This window comes from Aythya marila (assembly GCF_965140915.1).
Source record: "Aythya marila genome assembly, chromosome: 1".
Taxonomy (NCBI): Eukaryota; Metazoa; Chordata; class Aves; order Anseriformes; family Anatidae; genus Aythya; species Aythya marila.
In genome coordinates, this window is record NC_139042.1 from 13523509 (window position 1) to 13551348 (window position 27840).

The window sequence follows — 27840 nt, forward strand, 5'->3', positions numbered from 1 at the left end:
GTGAATCCCATCAGGCCCCACAGACATATGAATGTTGAGCTGATACAACTGCTACCTTACAATATTTGTGACTACAGATGGAAAGTCACTGCTTCCCCAGTTATGGTTTACAACTCTGAGAACCAGGCAGTCCAAGATCTGTTGTTACTATTAAAACTGAGGTGAAAAAGGCATTAAATGCTTCCACCTGTTTTTCATCTGTGCTTGTTAGGTGAGCATCTTCTCCAAATTTCAGTCCAATGTTTTTCTTTGACATCTCTTCTTATTATATTCTATTCCTACCTATTTTCCTGGGAGAGGGTAGTCATTATTCTTGGGTATGTAAAACACTACTGAACTTCAATCTGAACTTCAAGCAGTGTGGTAGCTGGTGACCAGCCATAGGTCTACGGACTGGTTACTGAAGAAATCACATAATCTGAGAGTCAGCTAGTGGAAGAATCATTGGAGCTAGTGGAAGTAGTTGGCTATTGGTGAGACTGTAGATTTGGGCCAGCTACTGGAGATACAGGAGTGTGGGTGTGGATGTCATGTACAATCTGCTAGTTAGTTATGGCTATGCTTAGCCTGCAAGTCAGAACAAGATGAGATGATTAACACTCTTCATGTTTGTGAAAGTGTTATTAGTACTTTGTAGTGCCTGTAAAGGCACTACCATGTTTGTTTCAATCCACTGATGTTCAGTGGCATCTGTGTAGTGTGTTAAATGTGTATGAGTACATGCGTTTGCTTGTTTATCTGTGTGTATTGGGGATAAATGTTCTGTCTTGTTAGTGCCTGGACCTAGGCTCACAGGACTAGAGCAGCCTGGCTCCAGTGGACTGGGAGGAACAAATCCCCTACATCCCAAGCCCACATATTTAGTATCACTTTAAGATGAGACTCTGTGAGTACTTCATAAAAATTCTGTGTGCTCAAATCATTTTTTTTGGAAAATGGTAAAAAATCCTGGACATATATATTCCTTTGAAAATCTTATCAAATATCTTAAAGTATTATTTTGAGTTTATAGCCGATTTTCTGCTCTTTCTTACCTGCAGTAATTAATGAAACTTCCAAGTTATCTCTCTGCATGCAAACAGAACCATAAATATTGCTACATTATATCACCTTGTCATAAGATAAAGTCATTTTTTCACCTTCATATAGCATTATTTTGCCAAAGTAAAGTATTTTCAGGCTAGCACTTACAGGGTTTTGATGGAATGACTATTTATGATAACTTTGCCAAAACTCTAAGTGGGATAAACTTTGACCAGCTGTTTTTTGTTTGTTTGTTTGTTTGTTTGTTTTTTGTTTTGTTTTCCAAGATCCATAAAATCTATTCCTGAACTTAAAAACTAAAATATTCAGTTTTCTAAAATTTACCAGAACACTAGGTAGCTCTACTGGTCTATAGTACTAAACTATAGTTTTTGCTTTGTCTGGGTAACAAAACAGTTTTACCAGTGAATTGTCTCAGTACTTCTATTAATATTTTTAAATAATTTACACTTTGGTGAAGATCAGCTTTACAGCCATGTTCTTTCAATTAAAAAGAATGCAACAGCTCAAGTGTGTGTTCTTCAAGCACCTGCTAATCTATCTTCATGGCTACATCCTTTTGATGACTTTCATTTGAATTGCCAAATATTTCCTTGAGGTTGCTATGCTTACCACAAGAAAAGAGGTTTACAGTTGGAAAGGCATTCAAGGAGCCACCAGATCCTGTGGTTAAAAACAACTATTATGTACATAGAGAAGAATTAAGAATCACCTAAAGAGATTGGGGAATATTAAGGTTTTAGTACAATAAAGTTATTTTAAATATAGGAAAATGTTGTAGGGATGTATTTGTATTAAATGTTAACCAGATTACACCCCATGAATCCCTGCATAGTGAACCCTAATTTATTTACATTGCAAATATTTTGACAATTTGAGTATTCACCTCCATTAGTGTGTCTCAGAAAAAAGGCATGAGACAAGCTTTGGCATGTACCTTTTCATGGAACTGTTGTTTCTATGCAGGAAGACAGTGAAATAATATCTGTAACAATATCCAAATCCAAATACCCATAAGGGCTTTATTATTATTATTATTATTATTATTATTACTATTACTATTACTATTATTATTATATTCATTATATTTAATAATATTTATTATATTAATATTATATTATATTATATTATTATATTATAATATTAACATTATTCTATTATAATAAATACATATTAATGTAATATTAAAATAATATTAATATTATAAAATAATAATATAACAACAACAACAACAACAACAACAACAATAATAATAATAATAATAATAATAATAATAATAATATATACTTGCAAACATTTCAGCAGCAAGAAGACAAAATTTACCCCCTTAAGAGTATAGACCTATATGCCTCTTCAATAACTCAAAAATGCTTAAGAGGTGCTTTCCCAGTGTATTTGTCTAGAACAAAAGAATGAATTTCATTCTGTGTGTATAAGTTTTGTTTAATTGCTAAGGCTCACCTATATAAAGGTCTCAAAGATGCAAACCAAGCAGGAGAGTGTTCTGTAAAATATTTAATGAAGACCAAAGCAAACCAAAGACAAGGGTAGGGGAGAATGCATTAGCTGCCTCAAAAATAAACAGATGCTTCGAAAGAGGATATAGATATTTTAAAGGGGATGAAAGACTGTCTGCTTTCACTGGATAAATAATTAAACATAATTGGGATAAGAATTGGGGTAAGAATGAGTATCACAGAGAATAGAAAAACTTTCATTATCCTAGATAACTTTTAATTAATATTTCAATTTAATGAAAGATTTACTTTAGCTGTGCATAAATGTCTATGCAATAATCAAAAGCTTATTGACAAATTTCAGTGACAAAATAAAATGAATCCTTCTCAAAAAAACAAAACCAAAAAATAAATGTTCACTAAGTATCTAGTGGCTTAATTTATTATTTGAATTAATTTACAATGTCTTGCTCCTGTATTCATTGCATGGAAAATTAATTTGATCTCTATTTACCTGCACAGTTTCCATTCCCTTACAATAAAAGGATATTTTGAAAAATTCTTTAAACTAGTCATATACTGTGCAGCTGTTACTTCTCCAAACTAATCTTAATTTATAGATTACATATACCTATCAAATTCTATATATTTTTTTTTCATCTTATTAATAAATTACCTTCTCTTGTAAGCTATAGTCATCTTTCATTACTACAAAAACACTTACAACCTTACTGTTTACGGTGCTTCCATACTTTGATGAAAAATGTGACATATTCTTTATTTCATAAAAAGATGTCTATACCTGTTTGTGATGTATAAAAAGTTGTAATACCCTCTTAAAACGATTTCCAGTACTTTCTCTTAAGTAAGTGGCTTTCTCTTAATTTTCAGCTTCTTCTGTCCAAGTGAATTTGAAGACATGGAAGCTATGTGAATAGTAGAATGTGCCTATACTTTGTTGAAAGACATGCCTGGTGAAGTGAACTTAAAGTAGTAGCCTCCTTTCTTTCTAAATAAACACATTATAAGTTTTCATTCATACACATATACTCTAATAGTATATGTTTAGTTTTTAGTATAATTTTTATAGTTTTTTTATATATGTTTAGGGTTGTTTTTTTTTTTAGTATAGTTTTTTTTTTTCTTCTTCTTCTTCTTTTTAATGTATTTTGATAGCAAATCTTCATTTTAATGATAAAGATCATAGCCTTAATTGTGCTTCCATTTAAAACATGCAGCCAGGAGTCCTAAGGTCAGGCATGGACCCAGCTCGCTCAGCCTCTTCTCAAGCCTTCCAAGACTTCACTGGCAGCCTGAATCCCCTGCCATTACTGTGTTACTTCCCTGTCCCTTGCCTGGCGCTTTGTCCCTCAGAAAAGCCCTGTGCCAACCGATAGCAACTAAACCACTCCACAGTGAGTCACTTCTGAGCGTAGGTCCCTGCGGGACTTTGACACACCTGTTCGTGCCTTAAAAAGGAGACTGCTGTCAAAGCTCTCAGGCCCTGCTTGCATGCTCCTAACCAGCCACCCCCAGGGCCTTCTTTTAATGTGCCCATGGCCCAGAACCCCATTTCAGCCCAGTCCCTTCTTCAGCAATACCATACTAGTCTCCATCTCACAGAGCCTGGTCCTGTCTGGCCATGGGCCTTACTGAGCCAGGCCCATGTCCAGGCCTGACCTTATGCTCCAGTCTGGTGCTCCAGGTCAAAGGAAGGAAGCTTCACTTCATGTAATAAGTTACATACTTATTAGCACTATGTTAGTGGCAGCAATACTGAAGTCAGTGCTGCTTCTGCTAGGATATAATTGATGGTTTTAGTGGGGAGGTCTGTGTAAAAGACCAAAGAGACATAGTTCTCCCTAAGCGAGGTTACTGTATAAAACAAACCCAAGTCCATGAAAAACACAAGTGCATGAAAAACCCAAGTCCACTGAGTACATCACTGAAAAAAAAAAAAAAAGTTTTCAAAGGTATTAGGAGTTAATTGTGGTTTTACTCGGGTGGACAGCTGAGCTCCACAGCTGCTATCTCACTCCTCCTCCTCAAAGAGGAAGGGGGACTAAATACAATTAAAAGGCCTCAAGTGTTGAGATAAGGACGGGGAGATTGCTCAACAATTATCATGATGGGCAAAATGGACTCAGAGTAGGGAGATAGTAAGATTTATTGCCTATTACTAAGAAGCTAGAGAAGTAAGAAACAAACAAAACAAAACAAAACAACACAAAACAAAACAACAGAAACAAACAAAAACACCCTCTATATATCTTCTTCTACCTCCTCCCCCCAAGTGGCACAAGGGAACAGGGAATATAGGCTGTGGTCAGTCTATAGCACTTCATTTCCACTGCTCCTTCATGGTCACTCTCTTCCCCTTCTCCAACATGTGCTATCTCCCATGGGATGCTATCCTTCCAAACTGATCCTCCATAGGCTTCGCACAGGCATCAGCTCTTCAAGAACTGCTCCAAATATGGGTCCATACCACAGGGTCCATCCTTCAGGAGCACGCTGCTCCAACCTGGGTCCCTCATGGGCAGCAGCTCCTGCCAGGTCGCCTACTCCTGCGTGGGCTCCTCTGTGTGGGCTACAGGTCCAGCCCAGAATCTGCTCCAGCAGGGGTCATCCACAGGCGGCAGTTTCTGTCAGTGCAGGTCCACCTGCTCCACCGTGGTCTCTTTCACGGGCTGATGCATGGAATCCTGCTCCACTGTGGTGCACCATGGGCTTCAGGGGGACTACCTGCTTCACCATGGTCCTCACTACAGGCCACAGGGGACTTCTGCTCCGACATCTGGAACACCTCCACCCTTCCTTCTTCACTGACCTTGGCATCTGCAAGGCTGTTTCTCACTCTTCTCTCTTTCCCAGCTGCTGTTTTACAGCATTTTTTTTTTGTTTATTTGTTTGTTTTCTTAAATATGCTCTCACAGAGGCACAAACAACATCGCTTATTGGCTCAGCTCTGACCAGCGGCAGGGCTCTTGTCTAACATGGGGCAGCTTCTGAATTCTCACAAAAGCTACCCCTATGTCTCCCCTCCTCCTCTCCCCCACCCCCCCCAAAAAAACAACAACAACAACAAAAAAAAAAAAAAAAAAAAAACAAAGAAAACTTGCCACATAAAACCACTACAGTAACATGATAAGACAGCAATAACATTTCTTACAAGAAAAAAATTCTTTATTTGAAAGACGTCGGAGAAAGCAGAAAAGTGATTTTTCAAAGCAAATCTAGGAATTTTAAGGCAGTCACTAGAACTTATGTTTGAGCAGCAGCAGATGAACTGGTATTTTCAAGTTTCTTAAGGATGCATGTTTCAAGACCTTTTTGAGAAGTGAGCAGTATTCTAGATTGTTTTTTTCTCACCAAGTAGCAATTTGATCTCTTAAAAGACAACAGCAAATGTAAACCCATTACTACTGCCAAGAAAATCAACGAATATTTTCCTTCATATGCTGATTATTAAAGATTTTGAGTGCTTCAGTTTTCATGGTGTTATGAATAATTTAATTAAGCCTTTTACATTAACAATGTAAGTTAGAAATTTCTCCTTTGCTGTGGATTGATATGTTATTGTCCACCTAACATTGGTATGCAGATTCCTGTAGGAAGGAAGGGTTATAAATAAGGATTTCTATCCATCTAGTTACTTTAATGGATTTGTGATGAAATAGTTGACCTTTTGTGCTTGGTTCTCCCTTCATATTTGAAATTGACAGCTCACTCTGATGTTCATCAGCCACGGGGAAAATAAGTTAAGATTTCAATTAAAAGCATGCAGTGTTGGCTAATCTATGGATCTTATATTAGTAACGCTGCATACTTTCCTGCTAGAGAATACATGTCAACTTTGAGCTGAAAAAAGTTGTATGGCAAGTCTCTGGAGGTCTTTAAAAGGCGTTTAGATTTAGAGCTTAGTGATATGGTTTAGCGGAGAAGTTGTTAGTGTTAAGTCAGAGATTGGACTAAGTGATCTTGGAGGTCTCTTCCAACCCAGAAGGTTCTGTGATTCTGTGATACCTGAAGAAGTAGAACAATGAAATATTTCTTAAAAATTACTGAAAAAAACAAACAAACAAACAAACAAACAACAAAAAAAAAAACCTGTTAGAGTCTTTGGGCAATTTTTTATATATACCTTCAAATCACATCTAGTAAGTAGCACTACTTCTTCAAGTCAAGGATTACAAGATATTTAAAATAACCTAATTTTTACATTCTCACTCTTGGGCTGCATGAGAATAGTGATGCCTTCAGCTGCCTACACTGTGCTCTCTAAGTGTTATTTTTCTGATGAAGCTGGCCAAAAACTTCTTTTTATTAGGCAGAAAGATTCCACAAATCCGTAAAGTGTCAAACATATTAGTGGTGTTAAAAATAGGAGTGCACAAAGGTAATAAATACTAAACTAGATGGAATATGCTAAATTAAAAACTTCTTTTGATATTATTTGTAGCTAAATTTTCCTTCAGAAAGCTTATGAAAAGTTTTCAATTATTTTTTTTTCTTTTTCTTTTTTACATCTAACACTTGATTCTCAGGATGTGGGTTCAGTGAATTTGAAAAAAGCTTCAAAGCACTTAGTGAATAGTCAGTTTGCAAATCCTGTTCTAAAGTAGAAGCATATCCTAAATAGTTGTAATCCATATGTGATATTAATGTGTTTTGATAGAGAGCATGCTAAATATTCTGATAGAAAAAATATGACAAAGTAATCTCAAAGCACTTTTCTTGGATTAAAATGACTTTAATTAGGATGAATGTTCTATAAATAGATTATATTATTACTTTTATTATTATTATCATTACAGCTGTAAACATTATGTAGCTGAAAGTGCACTAATTTAAAGCTTTTTTTTTTTATCTGGTGGATGTTATATGTTGGATGCAAAGTGGGAATAATTGGGCATATATTGAATCATCTATTTGCTGCATTGTAAGTATGAATTGATAGTGAGATGGAAAATAGATTGCTTTTTCAGTAGGAAGAGAAACAGTGAAAATCATTTTTATATTATTCAAAATAATTCCTCATAAAAATTCATGACATTTAAATTAACTCTAACAGTATAATATTCCAAAGACACAGATTCATTTGCTAATAGCCGCTGGAAGTATTCTTTACTATCTTTCAGTTGAAGCTTTTGTCTTCAAACCACTTTCTCTTTGTTAGTCTAAAGGAAAACAAAATGTATCTCCCCCCACCCCTTTTTTTTAATTGGTATTTTATTTTTTCATATCTGTCCATGGCATTCTATGTTCCCAAATTTGCTGCTTTATGTTTTGATTTATTGATTTTCTCTCAGATTGCTGAGAGAAAAGCAAATGCTGTAACTGAGGGGCTACTCTGGATTTTCAAATTCAATTATTGTGTATCTTCCTCAAACACTGAACTACTGAAAACTTCAACAATACAATTTTTGGATTGAAGGTTTACATTTTCTTGATGAAGTCCTGCAAAGTCAGTTGTTATTTTCCAAGGAAAGATTGTCCAAATAGATTAAGTTTCTCCATTTCTCATACTATCAAATCTTTGGTGAAAAAGATCAGTTCTGCCAGATGCAAGATTAGTCCTGCAGGTCAAGACTGCCAGAATGCTTTCCTTGAGAACTTTCAGTTTCTAAATCATTCCCCATTGCTGCTTTGGAAAAAACACAAATCTTTTCATATTCATTCCTCTACAATATGCTTTGAGAAGGAAGGACACAAACAAAGTTAGATTGATTTATTATGAGACAACTAAGACAACAGACATCGGAACAAGTTGAAGTGTTCACATCTCAGCTACTTCCCTTACATTCCTTTTAAACTCAGTGGCAAAAAGTAGCTATTTAATGGGCATGTACATCATGTCTCTTGCCCTGTTCCTCTTTCTCTTCACTACACGTAAAGTGAACCCGGCCTCCGCAGGTCATACGTACACATCCAGACTCCAGCTATTTAAAATGACATTCACAATGAGGGTTGCAGTGTTTTTGTTTGGTTTTGTTCAGTTTCAACATTTTTTTTTCTGCCTATTTTGTTGCATTACCTGTTATTTTGACTATTAAAATGAAATCTCTGAAAAGTAAACTAAACCACAGGCAGTTGGAGGTGTGAATAGGAGGATCAGATGTATTATCAAGATTTTGAGAAAGTCTACCAGATTCTACATTTTTCTTTGTTAAATTCTCTTTAATTGTTTTTAGTTATAGTTAATTAAAGATCATCAGTAAAACATAATTTATTGACATTTTACTATGTTGCAGTAGCACTTCATTGCCTTGCATGAATATCTTATCAACACAACATTTATCAACAAGTCGCATCTTTCTCTCTGGTTATTGACACTCAATTGTCATGAAGTATTCTTAAAAAAAAAAAAAAAAAAAAAAAAAGTGCAAAAAAAGCAGAAAACATAATTGTTTTGAAAATACTGGGGAAACAACAGTGATACCATCCAAAGTTTATAGAGTAAAGGTATGCTTTTTCATAAGCTTAGAAGAATGAACACTTCTAAAGGAACTACTTAAAAGTTGCAATGAAAACCAAAAATGAAAAACAAAACAAAATTAAACAAAAACAACATATTAGCATTCTTAGTGGCATTTGATCAAGCACGATAGCTAGCAAAAATATATGAATGAAGTATTACAAGTATAACACTTACAAGTATTGTAAAATAGACTAAATTTTAATCTGATAGTTGAGAAAAGTCATTGATGTAGATACTGACCAGTAGTCCCACAGAAAAATAAATAAATAAATAAATAAATAAATAAATAAAATAAAAATTAGATATCACCCCAAGAATCAGAAGCTTTCATTCTCCATAGATTTCAAATTACAACGAATGTTTTCAAATAAGTTTTGGGTGACAGATTCTGCAAATTTGCTTTGTCATCTTACACCATTTGGAGATAGAATGCATTCTGGTCCTGGTTTCAGTTAGAACAGAATTAATTTTCTTTCTAGTAGCTGGTGGAATGCTGTGTTTTGGCTTAGGATGAGAAGAGTGCTGATAACACCCCGATGTTTTAATTGTTGCAGAGCAGTGCTTATACTAAACCAAGGACATCTCAGCTTCTTGCTCTGTCCTGCCAACAGGCAGGCTGGGGGTGCAGTAAGAGCTGGGAGGGAACATACCCAGGACAGGTGACCCAAACTAGCCAAAGGGGTATTCCATACCATCTGACGTCATGCTAAACAATATATAGGGGTGGCTAGCCGGGGGGAGGGGGCTGGACTGCTCGGGATTAGGCTGGGCATAGACCGATGTCAGCGGGTGGTGAGCAATTGCATTGTGCATCACTTGTTTGTACATGTTATTAGTAGTACTATTATCAACATTATATAGAATCATAGAATCATAGAATATCCTGAGTTGGAAGGGACCCTTAAGGATCATCAAGTCCAACTCCTGACATCGCACAGGTCTACCCAAAAGTTCAGACCATGTGCCTAAGTGCACAGTCCAATCTTTTCTTAAATTCAGACAGGCTCGGTGCAGTGACCACTTCCCTGGGGAGCCTGTTCCAGTGTGCAACCACCCTCTCTGTGAAGAACCCCCTCCTGACGTCCAGCCTAAATTTCCCCTGCCTCAGCTTAACCCCGTTCCCGCGGGTCCTGTCACTGGTGTTAATGGAGAAAAGGTCTCCTGCCTCTCGAACATTGTATTATTATTATTATTATTATTATTGTTATTATTATTTTCCTGTCTTATTAAACTGTCTTTATCTCAGCTCACGGGCTTCACTTTCCCATTTCTCTCCCCCATCCCAGAGAGGGAGGGGGGAGGGTGAGCGAACAGCTGCGTGGTGTTTAGCTGCCGGCCAGGTTAAACCACGACAATTACGTAGTACTGTTGATGGAGCTATTTTACCTTTTGAAACAAATCTATCTAATTAAATAAAACAGGATAGTATTGGTAATTTACATTTGTACCTGTGGACTATACCTAAGGGACATATGTGCTAAGGAGCATGTACTGTTCTGGCAGAAAAAATACCTCTTTTTTCAGAGTTAGCTTGGTTTTACACATATGAAATAACTGACATAGCTGTAAATAGCTATTACAGATTAAATTAAAATTATTTTCTAGCATCTCAAAATTCATATATATGGTTCTTCTAATAGAATAAAAAAAAAATGTAATCAGTAGAAAACTGTTTCTCTATTACCTGTGGTGCTGTTTTTCCTAGTTGTGTTGAATCTGATCAAAGAAATGCTGGACAGCAGCATATACTGCAAAATAATAAAAGCGGTATAAATAATTTAATGAGTTGACACAGATTCATTAAAAAGTTACCAAAATCTCATAGTCTGCTGTTGGAAATCACATTTAAGGAAATGTGCATTTATAAGAAAAAACATAGTCTTAAACCTGTCACACTATTGTTAAGATGGCTGTAATTATGGTAGTTCTAGTGCAAAGAATTCTGAAGGCTAATCCAAGCTGCAGATTTTCATGCATGCAAACATTTGGATTAGGAGGTGGGTTTTGTTTTCAGGTAAACCTCATTTCTGCTCTAGTTGTCAGTAATGATCACAAGCTACAGACTTTCAATAAAAAACACAAGACGTATTTGTTTACAATATTTATTAGCCATTTCTAGTTATGTCTTACAAGAGAAACCTTACTCAGATACAGCATACTGATTGTACTGGGTCTGGCTGGGATGTTAACTTTCCCTGCAGCAGTCCATACAGTGCTGTGTTCTGCACTTGTAGCTGGAACAGCAGTGTTATCAGTGTTACTGTGTCTGCTGTGTTTTTGTGTCTACTGCTGAGCAGTGCTGGCACAGCATCAGGACTCTCTCTAACCCTCCTAAGGGGTGGGCAAAAAAGTGAGAAAAGAAACATCACCAGAGCAGCTGACCTATGGATATTCCATACCATAAGATGTCACACTCAGCAATAAAAGGTGGAAACAGAAAGAAGAGGGGAGGGGTGGGCTCTCGTGAAAATGTCAGTCCTCATCCTGAACACCAGCTACGTGTGTTGAGGCCCTGCTTCAAGGACGTGGTCAAGCATCACTCATTTTTGTGAAGTAGAGAGTAATTTCTTTCCTCTGTACTTCCACATAGCCTTTTTTTTTTTTTCTTCTTTTTTCCCTTTCCCCCTCCCTTTTCCCCTTTCCCTCTTTTTTTCTCTTTTAGTTACATTATTTAGTTAATAATAATCTTTCCTTAATAATAATAATAATATTTTTTCCCTTTAATTAAATTATCCTTATCTCAACCCGTGAGTTGTTATTTACTTTACTTCTTCCCCTCCTCATCTAAGGATGGGGAGTGAGAGAGCGGTCGTGGTGTTTAGCTGCCTAGCACGGTAAAACCACCACACAGATGAAAATGACAAATCAACCAGAGTTAGGGTGAAATTTCACACTGATCATGAATCCCAGCCAAATAAAACAATTATAGAATGAAATATCAGAAAACATATTGTGTAGTACTGCCATTACTACAGGACCTTTTCACCATGGAAAATAACTTCTGTATCCTTTCCTTCTCTTTCTTCCCACAATACTTCACATTCACGGAATCTAAGATCATGTTGATTTTGTTGTTCTTTAAAACTCTTCATTAATCACTGTCAGCAGTCATTCCTCATTTAACTAGATAATAAGTTACGTTTTTTTAATTTTAAAGTGAAAAAAAAAAGGAAAAAAAAAGTCTTCTGGAATTGATGAGGTAGCACACAGCACAGAACAAGTTCACCAAGCTCCCTGCATGTACTATTTTGGCAAAAGGAAGTTGTCAAAATTATTTCAGAGTTCTTGAATCCTATTTACTGGTGTACTGGTGTAGCTGATTGCATTGCATTAACACATTATTTTTTTTAAAGTGTTAGCACTTAAATTAGAACGTGTGTGATGTATGCAAAGAAGCTGGAGAGTTAGGAACAGCCTAAAAATTAGAAAGATGACATTAACAAAAGCTACATTTTGATTTAAACTTCTGCAGAAAGTGAGACCACATACTACAACTAGAGATTTCAGTATGGCTTCTGTTTATTTTTGTCTAACAATGTTATATTTTGGCAAAACTTAGGCAGCTTGGAGTGAGTCTCACTGTTCTTCTCTCTCCCATCCTTCTAACTACTTAGCCCTCCAAATTCCTCTGGCTTCTGCATCTCATAGAAACATAGAATGGTAGGAAGGAACACTCAAATATCATCTCTTCCAACACCCCTGCCATGGGCAGGGTTGCTTTCCACTAGATCAGGTTGCCCAAAGCTTCATCCAACTTATCCGAGAACACTTCTACAACTCCTCTGGACAACCTGTTTCAGTGCCTCACCAACCTCACAGTAAAAAACTTCTTCCTTATGTCTAATGTAAATCTATCATCTTTTAGTTTAAAAACTTTACCCCTTGTCCTGTCCCTACAGGCCCTAATAAAAAATCTCTTTCCATCTTTCTTATGAGCATTATTATCTATCAAAAGGCTGCAGTAAGGTCTCCCCAGTGCCATCTCTTTTCCAGGTGAAACAATCCCAGCTCTCTTAGCCTTTCTTCACAGTCCTCTGATGATGTTTCTGGACTCACTGTAACAGATCCATGTCTTTTTTGTACTGAGGTACCATTGTTGGAAACAGTGGAGTAGAGTGTGAGAAACACCTCCATCAATCTACTGACTGCTCTCTTCACAGAATCACAGAATCACAGAATTTCTAGGTTGGAAGAGACCTCAAGATCATCGAGTCCAACCTCTGATCTAACACTAACAGTTCTCCACTAAACCATATCCCTAAGCTCTACATCTAAACGTCTTTTAAAGACATACAGGGATGGTGACTCCACCACTTTCCTGGGCAGCCCGTTCCAATGTCTAACAACCCTCTCAGTAAAGAAATTCTTCCTAACATCCAACCTAAAACTCCCCTGGTGCAACTTTAGCCCATTCCTCCTCGTCCTGTCACCAGGCACGTGGGAGAACAGACCAACCCCCACCTTTCTACAGCCTCCTTTAAGGTACATGTAGAGAGCAATAAGGTCACCCCTGAGCCTCCTTTGCTCCAGGCTGAACAAGCCCAGCTCCCTCAGCCGCTCCTCGTAGGACTTTGATCTTGTTTTTTTTTTTTTTTTTTTTCTTTTTTTCATTTTATTGTTGTTTTTTTTTGTTTTTGTTTGTTTGTTTTGTTTTTGTTGTGTTTATACGGAAGCTTTGGTTTTGTTTATTTTCATAGGATCATAGAATATCCCAAGTTGGAAGAGATCCATAAGGATCATCAAGTCCAACTTCTGGCACCACACAGGTCTACCTAAAATTTCACTTGATGCAGTCCAGGATATAACTGGCTTTCTGAGCTACAAATGCATGTTGCCATCTCATGTCCAATTTTTCATTCACCAGAATGTCAAAGTGGTCTGCAGGGCAGCTCTCAATTCGTTCATCACCTAGACTGTATTGATACCAGAAATGTCCCTGACCCAGGTGAAGCACCTTACATTTGGCCTTGTTGAACTTCCTGAGGTTGACAAGGGCCCATTTTTCAAGCCTGTCATGTCCCTGTAGATGGCATCCCTTCTAACATATCACTAGTTTGTACTACTCATCTTGGTATCTTCTGCGAACTTGCTGAGTATGCACTAATCCTACTATCTCGATCATTAATGAAGATATTTAATAGCATTGTTCCCAGTACATACTCTTGAGGGACATCATTCATAATGGAGGGACTTGAAGCATCTTGCCCTCCATTCCTCTGTATCCCTCTGACTGGAAGCTGTTCCTGCCTCACCACCTCTCCAACAGGCTGCTTCTGCTTCTTTTGGCCTCTTTTTGCACTCATCCTAATGATATAAAGCCTGATACCAAACTTATCAGGTCAGCAGCACCTAGTTAGCTCAAACTTAACTAGGAACTGTCTCAGAAGTTGGCATGTACTTCCAATTAAAAAACAAAACAAAACAAAAACAACAACAACAAAAACAAATAAAAGAAAAAAGTATTTCATAGTACAATTTTGAAAGAAATAATGGTTATTTTACTCTCCTCTGCCTTGATAATCTGTAATTTGGCGTGGTGGTAAATAAATTACATGTAATGGATGATACTTTTTTTGTGTGTGTTTTTGTTTATAACTTTATATATGCGTACTACTTATTGTTTTTGTTGTGTGCCTGCCAACATACAAGGAGAAATAATGCTTATTAGTCTTAGCTTGTTTGCTGGGTGCTAGATCTGGCAGAACCCTAGAAAGATGTACCTCTCCTATGAGCAAGATCATGTGAGAGATTTTTATGGAAGGATAGCAGAGCATAAGAGACAGTAAAGAAGGAGCGCTGGGTGGCAGATTCATGATAGGATAAAAAAAAACTAAATAGGATAAATAAAAGCCTAGCTGCTTTCATTCTCAGTGTGTCATTGAACTGGGAAATATAGTATTGAAAACAAAAATAAAACTTATAAAAAAAGTATGTTTATATAGAAAATGTTGTGTGTCTCTGCCACTCGCTTTCTGAGCTGGCAATAGGAACCAGGAAGCTACATTAAATGGCCCGTCTAGCTACAAATTAGAATTATTAGTGTGATTATTTCATTTCTAATTACTAATCTCTGTTTCAGTGCTAATGAAACAGAGCTCTCAGATATACAGCTCTCAGATTGTCTAGTTTACACAGGAAACTTTCCGTTCTATTTATTGAGGATGAATGTTTCATAATTTTCCCAGTGAGTTGACAAAATAATTACTTGAATGTTCACAGACTAGAATGGCTGATATATTCATGATCATTATCTAAGAAACTATCTTCTACTGCCAACAAGTGGATTGCATAGATTAAAGGTCTTCAGGAACTACAGCTTCATTACTGACATGCATATGTTAAATAGTATACTTAACAATCCAGTAAAATTTCTGTCACACAGTGTTTACAAGATTTGCTGAAAAAGTACTGCCACAAAGTATTCCCAAATACATGTCCTTTGCCATAGGGTAAACAGCACAGAGCTAAAATACCATGCTGAAAATAGAAAAGTGCCTATATTTGCAGAAAATACTCAGGGAGCACTACATTCATTATAGATGTGATTGCAATCATGTTTCCTTTGGAAATCTTATTAAGGTTTATTATGTTGTGTTGTAAAGTTTGGACCAAAGGTAGGTCTGCATTCTTTTATTAAACAGTAAAATTCCTTCCAGTGTACATTTTTTCTGTGTTTGTGTGCATTGTGGAAGAATGTCTTCCCAAGAGCAATCACCACTGTTTATACTTTTGGGGTGAAAAGCTGTGGATATGGATTCTCTGGAACAGAATACATATATGTCTGCAAGAATTATATAATAGTTAACTTTAGTTAACTTTTTGTTTGTTTGTTTGTTTGTTTGTTTGTTTGTTTGTTTTAACTTACACAGGAATTGTTTTGTGAAACCATACTTTTTAATGTAGCATTTTCCTTCTGATTCCTTTTGTGTCTCAGGTAGATTATAAATTGCTTGCTCACCTTGCATTAAGAGCTGAAGGATATGTATGCATTTACAAGACAGAGCAGAGTTGTGATTATTTTTTCAAAGCAAGAGTCCCTTTCACGGTGCCTTGTGCCCTTATTTACAGGTTCAATATGGCTACATCCCAATTCCATGTAAGAAAAACAGGATTGCTTCCCAATCTGCCCATTTTCCGATATTCTGCAGAATTTCCAAGGTATCAGCACTTTGGGGGATATCAGAGGATCTGAGCTGTGAAGATATGAGGACCTTCACAGTGCACAATGCCCCCTTACATTATAACTATCCTGCCACTAGGACTGCTACATTCACCACTGAGCATTTTCATCCTTTGATGGAAATGGGTTAGGAGAGTTGGGTCCCTTTCCTTTTGTCTGTATTCCCCATGTTCTTTGCTTATAAGGAAGATGTCAATTCTGTGATGAGCACTTTGCATGATAAGTTTAAATATTGATATTTCTACTGCAGTTCATTCATCTAAAATCATTTGTGTTTGTAAAGCAAACAAATGATTTTGTTCATAAGATAAATTAGTATTTGGTGAGACCAAAATAAGTAAAACATATTTACAAGAAAACTAAATAGCCTTTGTATACTGATCTCAGAGAAGTCAGCATGAAAAGAACCGATTTTAATGATGATAGATTTTAGTATGATATTGTAAAGGTTTTTTTTTTTAAATATTTGCTGGAAGTTATGTTAGAAAAACTAAAACACCTAAATATTGAAAAATGTTTAAAGAATAAATTAAATGACAATCAGAGTGTTTTTGTGTGTGTGTGTGTTTTTTTTTTTTTTTTTTTTTTTTCCAGTTATATTCCAATGATAAACTTACAAGATTTCCTATAAGATATGCTGTCATACTACATTGTAATTAATCATGATGATCTTCTATCTTCACTTTCTTTGTGCGCCAGGGAATATGATGTAATGTATATGGGATATATAACAACATAATATACTTCATAAAATGTTTTATTAGACCAGTACGAAAAACACAGTTATCCTTATCTGTGACCTTTCCATCTGACTGTCAAAACTTGTATTTAAATCCTAATTTTAAATGAGATACTGCATCAATATATAATCTACATATTTGTAGTTTACATAGAAGAAAATAGATATTTTCAAACGCTGTTTATTTGCTTTTGCCAAACTCCAGCCTCTAATAAAAGGTAGAAAATGGGCATTCTTAACATCAGAGACAATAAGCAGTGCAGTGGAACGACCTTTTCCCAAGTCTGTAAGACTCTTAGTGTTCACGGTCACTATCTTGACAAAGTAAAACTTTGTAAAAGTAAAATTTCTCTAATTTTAAACCATTTGCAATATAGAATTGTCCGATCTATAGTTATTTATGCTTATTTTTTTCTAAAAGCTCTCTAGCATTTCCATGGACTAATATTTCAAAGAGATTTTATTTCAGTCGATTGAGCTGCCACTCAAAGATTTTGAAGAGAACACTCATAATTTTTTTATTTTTCATGTTATGCCTACATGTATATGAAGAATGTCTGATTTATAAATATTTATAATCAGTAGAGAACAGATGACTTTTTTTTTTTTTTTTTCTGCCAACCAGTTCTATTTTGAAAAATCAGTTGCTTCATAAGCTTTTGATATGCAGTCTGACTTCTTTTTCTCATCTGTATCAGTGTTTTTAAAAAACGTTCTTCTCACCTCCTAAAGATTTTGGTTCTTCAGCTGTTGTATGTTAACAACTATTGATTTCAATAGAAGTTCTGATTGCTTGATTCCTGCAGTGATATTTAATCTATTATAATAATGTAATTTATTTATCTTATATTTGGCATCAGACAGGAACTAAAATCTTCAGCACTACCCAATATTTTTAGACACTGAAATTTTAAGTATAGGTAAAAAGGAAATAAAAAAGGAAGCTGCAGAAGTGAGATATTTCTGCAAACATGTAGTGTCAGACTTTTTAGCTAACCCATGTGATTTGCAGAGTATTGTTGAAAGGAGGAACATATTTAGATACAGCTAGTAGTTCTGCACTGCATATACAAAATAATGTACAGCAGTGAAGGAAAGACAATGGGCTGGCAGACACTTCTGTACTGGTGACTTAGGTTCGTAGAAATACAATTAAAAATATCGAATATGCATATTACCATAAGTAATAAATTTAATAGCCATCTTTATATATATATATTGTTTTGAAACTACAGGGGAATTTTCTGTCTTAAAGCTCTATGCTGACTATCATTTCAGTCTAGAATATGAGTCCTTCTTGCAATCCATAGTGTCTTTGACAGTCCTTTCAGGGATAAAAATTCTTGATTTACCTTTAAATTTTTAACATGACAAATGTAAAAATAAATAAATAAATAAATAAGAGATTTTCTTATTTCATTCTTGTTCCATATCTTGTATACTGGATAATTGAAATATTATTTTGATAAATTATAGATTCTTACCTTTGTTCAGTCAGTGTTCACTTCTTATTTGTTACTGAGGTTTGTTTGTTTATTTTTTTCAGAATATTCAGAAGCTGTTCCTGGCCTCCCCACTTCATATGCTGCTATTCTCAGAATCAAATCTGGTAGTTCATCTTTAGCCTCATTTAACTCAAAGAACAGACCACGATTAAACAGTCCTTCATTAGGAAGTGTATCTTCACCAGGCTGGAGAGGAGCTGCACAACATTATCACTCCCCAACAAACCTTTACCACTTTTCAGAGGCCTTCAAACATGATGGTAAGTCTAGTTTCCTTCTCTGATTCTTCAAAAAGCCCATGCTTATGTCTGGCCAACACAATTTTTCAAACACAGTATGTTTCTTATCAGTTTAATTCAGCATTTCTCAAACTTAATTTTGAATTTTATTAAACAAAGTAGAAATAGGCATCTTTCCCTTGAGATTCTTCCAATTAGCCATAAAGTCACCAGCTAAAATATTTCTTAAAGATTACTATATAGAACTGTTTTATACAGTTTTTGCTACATGAAAGTAGCAAGCTAGTGATTTGAAATTCCATTACAGCACAATTTGATCTGTGCAACTAGTATCTGTACATTTGAGAAGCAAAGTAATAAAATGTCAGACTCTGTCAGTCTATATATATACACATATATATATCTTCTTTGGAATTTTTCTAATTTAATCAAGAATGATAGTAACATAAATTAATGATGAATAGTAAATCTTATAAAATTACTTTTTCTCTAAATTGTCTGTTTTGTATAGTCAATTCTGTTATATGCATAGCTACACTTATGGTGCAATATGGTTTAATTTACCTTTAAATACAATAATTCAAATAATATGTATTTTCTCATATTTGGATACATTTAAAGAATCTGTGTTTTGTTAGTATTTATTTAATTATATTTACCTGAATTATGTAAGAAGAAAAAAGAAAAGATGAGAGAGAAAGAAAAGGAGAAAGTGAAGAAAGAAGGAGAGGGAGAGGGTGAAATATGTAGAGGCTAGAGGATTTGTAAACAGTAGGCTAAGAAAGTAACAGAGAAAAGACCCATGAATATTACCTCACAGATCAACAACATTCATGCAGTATAATGATTGTGGTTACAGGATTACAGCTTCATTCAATAGGAGCCACATTTATTGGTTTGTTTGTTTGTTTGTTTTATGGAAAGTACCTTGCATGCATTGAAAGATAATGGTACATGTGTTGTTTTTTTTTTTGTTTGTTTGTTTGTTTGTTTGTTTTCCTGTGAACAGAAGTGGCTTATGTATAAACATGAACATATTCCCTAAATGAAGCTTTATCTAGCAGACAAACAACTTGAATTAAGCAACCAGATAAATTTTGTTTCATAGCATTTCTGTCGCTGGTGCAGTTTTTTACATTTCTCTGTTTTCTGCGATATTGTTTGTAAGCACTGACTACACTAAATTCAGTTATTGTCCATGCACCAGATATTGATGAAACCTCCCAGGCAACCTAGTATGTGCAGGTGAAAAACAAAGTTCAAGATTAGAAGCAGTGTACTATCCTGGTCTTCGACATCATGAGTTAGAAACCAAAGTAGAAGGAAATGGTAGCTGTAAGGCAACAGAAAAGAGACTTTAGGAATAATGTAATATAATATGAAACTATAAAGCATTTTCTCCCTAATTGACCCTGATTTTTCCATTGTTTTCCTCTGGAAAACAGCTTACTATGTTTAAATTTGATATGAAGTTTGACTGTTACACTTGAATCCTTTGACAAAGCTGGAAAAAATGTATACTTATCACTTTCTAAGACAATAAGAGGTGGTCTAGTGCCCCTTAGGGTGCATTCTACCACCTAAATCCTTTGAATTTCCAGGAGATATACTGAGATTGTGCCTGGTATTGGTCAACAATTGTGACTCTTCTCAATATACAGAGACCACATTTTCACTTTGCAGTTTAGCTTCTTCTGTTTTGCAGCAGAAAGTGAAGAACCACTAACTGGAGTTAAAATTTAAAAAGGGTCATAACTCGTAAGCCCCAGTGAACAGAGCACTTCACTCAGAAGAGGGGAACCTTAACTCGTTCTTTCAAGGACTGCATAAAACAGTCCCAGGAGAGTTACTCCATTACTTACAGGCCTTTGTATATCCAGCTGAGTAGAAGCGGACAGTTGCACAGACAGGTAAATGTGAAGCACCTGAGTAATATTTTAAGAGTCCTTGATTATCTGAAGCATCTCCATGGCACAGACACAGGTATGAATTAGGACTTAAAAGAAACTATTGTACTTCAGGTACAGCAGGAGCGAGGATCCTGTGTAAGGAGACTGGGCTCTGTAGGAGATTCTGCATCATCGTAGAGGGTGAGAACATCTATATTCAGGCAGCTGAATCCATTTTTTTCTAAACCTCTCTTAGTTCATGATATGGAATATTTTCTGTTAATTACTTATGTCTGAGATAAATATTTAACATTTAGAAACCAGAAATAAATTTACTGTCTCAATTATCTGGTTTCCCATTGACTTGAACTAAGTAAAATAAGTAAATTTATTGAGTTCAGTTTGGTCTTCAGACTTATTTAAGATTTTAAAGCTCTTGAAGAAAAAATATTTTAGTTATTTTCCTAATAATTTTAGTTATTCCTATTTCCTTTAGTTATTTTCCTACTTTTATGTGATAACTGATAAAGTCGGGTGATGGTATTTACTAGCCAGGGCATTCTAAATAAGGAAACGGTACAGCTCATGTGTAGTCATAAGGTGCCTGCTACAAATGACACAACGTTAATAATGGGGTGGAAGGGACATATTTTATGTTACTACAATTGAGAACTTGCATAATTCAAACATCTTTTATATGGCATACACTTAGGAGCCAGATTTGCCATAAGAAATGACAAAATACTCTTATTAGCAGCCTAAGTATTGGGGTTCTCAAGGAACTTAATTGATTTCCCAGCAGACATGCTCAGAGGCCTGACATGGCTCTTAATAAAGCTCTTCTTATACTGACATTATGCTATTTAATTTGCACTCTCAGTATATCAGTATGGTTTTCTTGATATCACAAACTAAAAGAACTCTCCTGCAGCTCACTGCTGAATTTAAACTATATAGAATTACTTAGCGTAAACATGCAGTTAAGGCAATGCAGTCCTCTTCAAGCTATGTATCAATGCATAAAGTCATGACTAAAGAATTTGCACAGAAAGTGCACATTCATGAAGTGCATATTCATGCGATACTCGAAGAATCATAAAATTGTAAACTCAGTTGCAAACAAATTTTCTTACTGTTCCTAAAACTTTTGGAAACACAACAGTAAATAAATATTTGAAATTAACTTTGAATAAAGACTATCCTTCTATCTATGGTTTGATATCTTTTAGAAGAAAAGAAAGAGGAGGGTCTACCTCACAACAGAAAATGTTTGAATCAATGAATTTCAAGATGAGAGTCAATTTTTTGTTGAATTTGAGTTCCTAGTTCCACACCATCTGCTAGGTACTCTCAAACTACCTAAGTAAGATAAAAAAGAAATAGTATTTTTTATAAAAGTGTGTGGGGAACAGAAAATCTTCCCTTGAGAAATTAAAATAGTAAACTGAGATATACCAATGAATCATAGAATAATTTGGATTAGAAGGGATCTTAAAGCACATCTAATTCCAACCCCCCTGCCATGGGTAGGGACATTATCTGGTAGACCAGGTTGCTCAAAGCCCCATCCAGCCTGGCCTTGAACACTTCCAGGGATGGGGCATCCACAGCTTCTTCAGGCATCTTGTTCCAGTGCCTTACCACCCTCGGAGTAAATAATTTATTCTTTATACCTGGTCTAAATCTACTCTTTTTTAGTTAAAAAATATTACCCCTTGTCCTATCTTTACATTCCCTGACAAAGAGTCTCTCTCCTGCTTTTCTGTAGAACCCCCTTAGGTACTGGAAGGCCACTGTAAGATCTCCTTCTCCAGGCTGAACAACCCCAACTCCCTCAGCCTGTCTTCACAGAAGAAGTGCTCCAACCCCTTGATTCCTCTTCATGGCCCTACTCTGGACTTGTTCTAACACATCCATGTCCTTCTTGTGGTGGGGGTCCCAGAGCTGAACATAATACTCCAGGTGGGGTCTCACAAGAGCAGTGAAAAGGGGAAAAATCACTTCCCTTGACCTGCTGGCACACTTCTTTTGATGCAGCCCAGGATACAGTTGGCTTTCTGGGCTGCATGTGCACATTGTTGGTTGAGCTTCTCATCAACCAACAACTTCAGGTCCTTCTCCTCAGGGCTGCTTTCAATCCATTCTCCACTCAGCCTGTATTTGTGCTTGGGATTGCCTTGGCCAAGATGCAGGCCCTTGTACTTGGCCTTGTTGAATATTGCTGACCATATGGAAAAGCCCCAATAATTATTACAATTGCTCACCACCTACTGACTGATACCCATTCCATCCCCGAGCAGCAGCCCACACACGCCCTGGCCAGTCACCCCATATAATTGTTCAGCATTCATATGGTATGGGACATCCATTTGGCCAGTTTGGGCCAGTAGTCCTATTTCTGTCTCTTCCCAGCTCCTTGTGCACCCTCAACCTCATTGCTGGCAGGGCAATATGAGAAGCAGAAAAGTCCTTGGGATAGTCTAAACATCAGCTAAACAACAATAATCTAAACAACAGCTAAAACATCAGTATTATTCTCATACCATATAAAAACATAGCACTAGGAAGCTACTAGGAAGAAAATTAACTATCCCAGCTGAAACCAGGACAAAGGCCGAGCTCTCATCAGCTTGGGAAAAAAGGGCTGTCACCCAAATACAGTGGGAGAAACCCCATAAGTCAGGCCCATTGGGAAAATGGCTGACACAAAGAGTCCACTGTCATTCCTGTCTGTGAGGACAGCCTCTTAACTAGGACTGTTCATCCTGAGGCCCTTTGCCCCATCCCAGGGCCAGGGCCGAGGGAAGTGGAATTCAGCATGAGGTTGCAGACAAATAAATGGATTGTCTAAACACTGGGGAGTAGTTTAGGTGTTTAACACACATAGCTCCACTTCAACTTTCAACTTTTAAAAAAACTAATATCCTATGGATATACATGAAACCGGCAGATATGACACTGGACCTGGAAAAAAAAAATAAAAATGCATGCCTCTAGATCAACCACACCAGGGCACCTCATATGGCACTAAATATTCATTTTAATTCTAGTGGTAATATCAAGAAGTCCACTGGCTCCACCTACAGACAGGTAACTCACCGCTGTTGCACAGAGTAGGGCTCATCTGTTCGGGCTGGACTGTGCAGCATCACTTCAGGGGTTGTGAAGAGCCTCACCTGACCTGAACCTACACCAGAATAGAGCAGGTCTGACACAAACATGGCACTCTGCTGGTCTGCTCTCCCAGCAGTTTTGCCCAAGACAGTAGCTTGTAAGCAATCTCCCTGTCTTGACACATGTCTAGCTTTGTAAAAGCTGTCTAGCTTTTACATCCTATTTCTCCCCTTTATTGCTGAGGAGGGGCAGTGAGTGGCTGGTGGCTTGCAGCTGGCAGACGTCAACCCACCATAATATGTAATGTACTACAGTAATGCTTTTTGGAGAGTATGTACTGTAAATATAGAAGGTTTTGTTTGGTTGGTTTGTTTGTTTTATTGTTTTAGCTTATGAACTGTTTAATGCTTATAATTATGTAAAAATTTGAACAAATATATAAGCCTGCTTGCTTCTGTAAAGTAGTTCATATGTATAAATGTGGTCAAACAGACTTTATAGTCAGGCACTCAGGCACTTTTTTTTTTTTTTCTTTCTACTTTTGCTCAACAATCATGCATGTTTACTGCTATCTAAAAATCTGTCACCTTGGTTACTCATGGGACTAGCCTAAGGTCTCAGAAAACGTACTACAACAACTGTTCATGATAACACTGTGGTAAGACCCAGAGATGCACTTTTCAGGGAAAATTCTCAAAAGAAAAAAAAAAAAAAAGACATGCAGTTTATTAGACCTGGGACTAACAACCAGCATTTATTAACCCTGATGTTGGCTTTCCCGAGCATAATAGAGCAGTCCTTCAGTATATTTTGTAAAAGCACACATGACCAATTTCTGTGAATATTAATCAATGTGCAGTTATGCTGTAGACAGAGGAAATTGTATTTAGGTTTTTAATGGTGATTAAATGTGTTTAATATGTGATGCAACACTAAAAGATAAATTAAGATATTCCCAGCTGTAATCAGGTGAAATTCATCCAGTACTCCACTTCAAACTGGAATCCTCAAGCAGATTGCAGTCAAGCTCTCCTTGGTATTTGCTGTTGTTATTAATGCCTCTATAACTTGGAATTCCTGAATAAGTGAACATTCTCAAACAACACACCAAGATTAGCAATTAAAACCAAAGATATTTAAAAGTGAGGTCTTAACCCGTGTGTATTTTTCAATTGTAAAACTTCATCGCCATCTACACAAAAATCTCCAGTCCTTAAAAACAGTGATAGATGAGATTCATCTGTTCCTGAGAAATCCCATACTGATCACAAAATATGTTTTCTCCAAGCACCTCAGGTTTTAGTCCACATTTTATTCTCTCAGGTATAAATATCTGCCTCAGAAATGATAAAACTCATGTAATGGGTGAAGAAGATACTCAAAAATTGAAATGAAATAGTATTGGTGAATTGAAAATTGAAAAGCACTATGAAAATTAAAGAATTTATAGTAGTTTGAAGCCATCTATCTCAACGTTGAGTATTGACTCAATTCCCTTACCAATAAATTAAATATTTAAAATTATAAATTAGGATTATGGTTCCTTATTTCTGCTCTTTAATATGAAAAGGTTGAGAACTGCTAGTAAGTAATTTTTATTAAAAATAAAAGTTTATCAGTTAGTAGGATGGCAAAACACAGTCAGAACTCTATTACACTTTTTCATGAAAATTCAGAATTTTATCCTGCCAAATGATAAGTCTCATAGTCTGCAGTATGAGTGGTGCCATGCACACACTTTTTTTTTTTTAATTATTATTATTTATTATAAAAAATGTATTAACTATATAAATTTAGGTATGAATTACACTGCTTGTTTTCAGAGATGTAAGGCTGTGAACCTGAGTACCTGAGACTCACCCCACCATGAAATTGAAACATCAGCAGTGTGCACTGGCTTCTGGGAATTATTAAGTCCCACAATTTCTATGTAACGTTAAACTCCCTACACAAAAATCAGAATACAGTTAGCCTCAAGTGGTGTTTTAGTCGATTTTGGATAAGTTATGGATTTTCCATTATCTTCAATGGCGATTTTAAATATTGGCTAAAACATGTACCCATCATTAATACAAATACTGAAGCCTTCACAAGGCTTTGTTTTATCTGAGCTTTTATTATCATTATGCATAAGAAGATTAAAACTTAAAAAAAAAAAAATATGTCATGCAGTATTTTAATTTCATATATATACTTATTTGGAAATATTTAAATGAAATGTTTGTATGTGCAGTATGTTCCCTTCACTTCTTTTGAAATATAGACAGGAGGTATAGAACCAGCATTGCTAGTGACACTAGCACCTAACTAGCATTGCATCATTTACTTTCTAGCAATCCTACATTGTAACAAAATATTTTACCTACAGTGTCACTCCTAGAGAGAAGGTAAAGCCATTAGTGCTCATCAATACTTCCAAGCTGTACACCTCTTAATCTGTGTGGGATAACAACTAAATCTAAAAGCATTATTTAGTTTTGCATTTATTAATCAATTCTTGCTATTGCTAAACTCTAGCTTGATGAATGCTCTGATTATTTACAAACAGATTCTCTCTGTTGCAATGTGAGAAGTATCTGAATTATAAGATGCAAACCATACAATACATTGTAACCATAAAATGACAGATAAAACTCTGTTCCCATACATTTCATTGCGGCTAATAGGACAAAATGACTATTCTTTTGCTCATCCAAATCCATAGGTTCGTGCTCTGAATTTGATGTGTATTATGAGACTAAATGATTCAATAGTTTGGAACAAGGTTAAGGTGATTAAAAATTCCACAGTCTTCTACTGCATAGTGAGCATACATGTTCACAAACAGTCTACCTGCAACCTTTTACTTTTCTGAAGGTTACACTTCCCTCTGCACATTATGAATGAATTGGAGTCATAGACATATTGTCTGGGTCTATACAGCTTTTCTTATCCAGAAATGTTAATTTATATGAAGATACAATATATGACAAAATTAGAGAAGACAGTGAAAGAAAATGAAATGTCAGACTTTCATTTACATTATTTAATAGTAGCAACCAGTTGCTGCTATTAATTTAAAAAGCTTTTTTTTTTTTTTTTTTCTTAGCATATCTTTGACATAAAGAGGAAATGTGTTTCAGTTCTGATATGAGCTTCTGCAAGCATCAAGATAATTTTTGTTTACCTTACTTCCTATAAACAGAGTTAATTCCTCTAGCATTCTTAATTCTCTTAAGCTGCTCATTAGGCTTCAGGCCAAAATATGTCTATTGGGAAAGCTATTTTAATGTACTGCCTTAGTGCACACCTTAAATCTTACTACTTCACTGTTACATTAATATTTCTTTCTTACATATATATTAATTTTCTTTTAACTATTGCTTTTTAACACAGCATCCGAGGTAATGTGATTCGAATCTCTAGATAACAAAGGCAGTTTTTAATACTATCATCTAACGTTATAAATGTTAAAACACATTAATATTTATTCATATTTTCAAAACTTTTGCACTTCTATTTCCACAGAAAATGTCGATTATGGGCCCGTGTTTGTACAAGAGCCAGATGATGTGATTTTTCCTACTGATTCTGAAGAGAAGAAAGTGTCTCTGAATTGTCAAGCTCATGGAAATCCTATCCCCACATACAGGTACATGTTTTAGAAGTTTTTGTATCTTTAAGAATATTTGGTCATAACAATATAACAGAAACACTTTAAAACTTTTGTGACCAAATCACATTCCTGATTGAATGATTTTCCTGATTCTGAATAAGAAAGAAAGATAAATGGGAGTAAGTAAAGGCAAAGCAATCTGTGAAATTTCAAATTATGTTATCTATGCATTGTATCTATCCATGTGAAGGGACTCCTTTTGCCTTGTTTTCTCACATATGTCTGTAACAACTGACAAGATCAAAACCTTTAACTGTTTTTTTTTTCTAAAGACAACATCTTTAAAGATGGGAAATACTATCCTGTTTTATGGGGAAAGCAGCCAAGAACAGGTAAATTAAATTACATGATTGTCTAATACAAGGCACCATAGTTCAGCCATGTCTGGAATCTTTTCACAAGACCAGCATCTTACTCTTTTGCAACCATTTTCTCTTCCCTGTTTTCCCACATAGAGTGTTATTTGACAGTTAACTCATACAGATCTGTTATGTCACGTCTATGAGTCTGACAGTTCAGCTTAATGGTGCCCACTTA

At 35.8% G+C, this 27840-nt stretch overlaps 1 protein-coding gene across 1 annotated transcript in view; it reads left to right on the top strand.

Annotated features, from left to right (window-relative positions):
* Positions 1–27840, top strand: part of CNTN5 (contactin 5) — a 688982-nt gene that overhangs the window by 401014 nt on the left and 260128 nt on the right. The window contains exons 4-5 of the mRNA XM_082775391.1: positions 18448–18666; positions 27156–27279. Of these exons, the coding sequence (XP_082631517.1) occupies positions 18448–18666; positions 27156–27279 (343 nt within the window). The remainder of the gene's footprint in view (positions 1–18447; positions 18667–27155; positions 27280–27840) is intronic.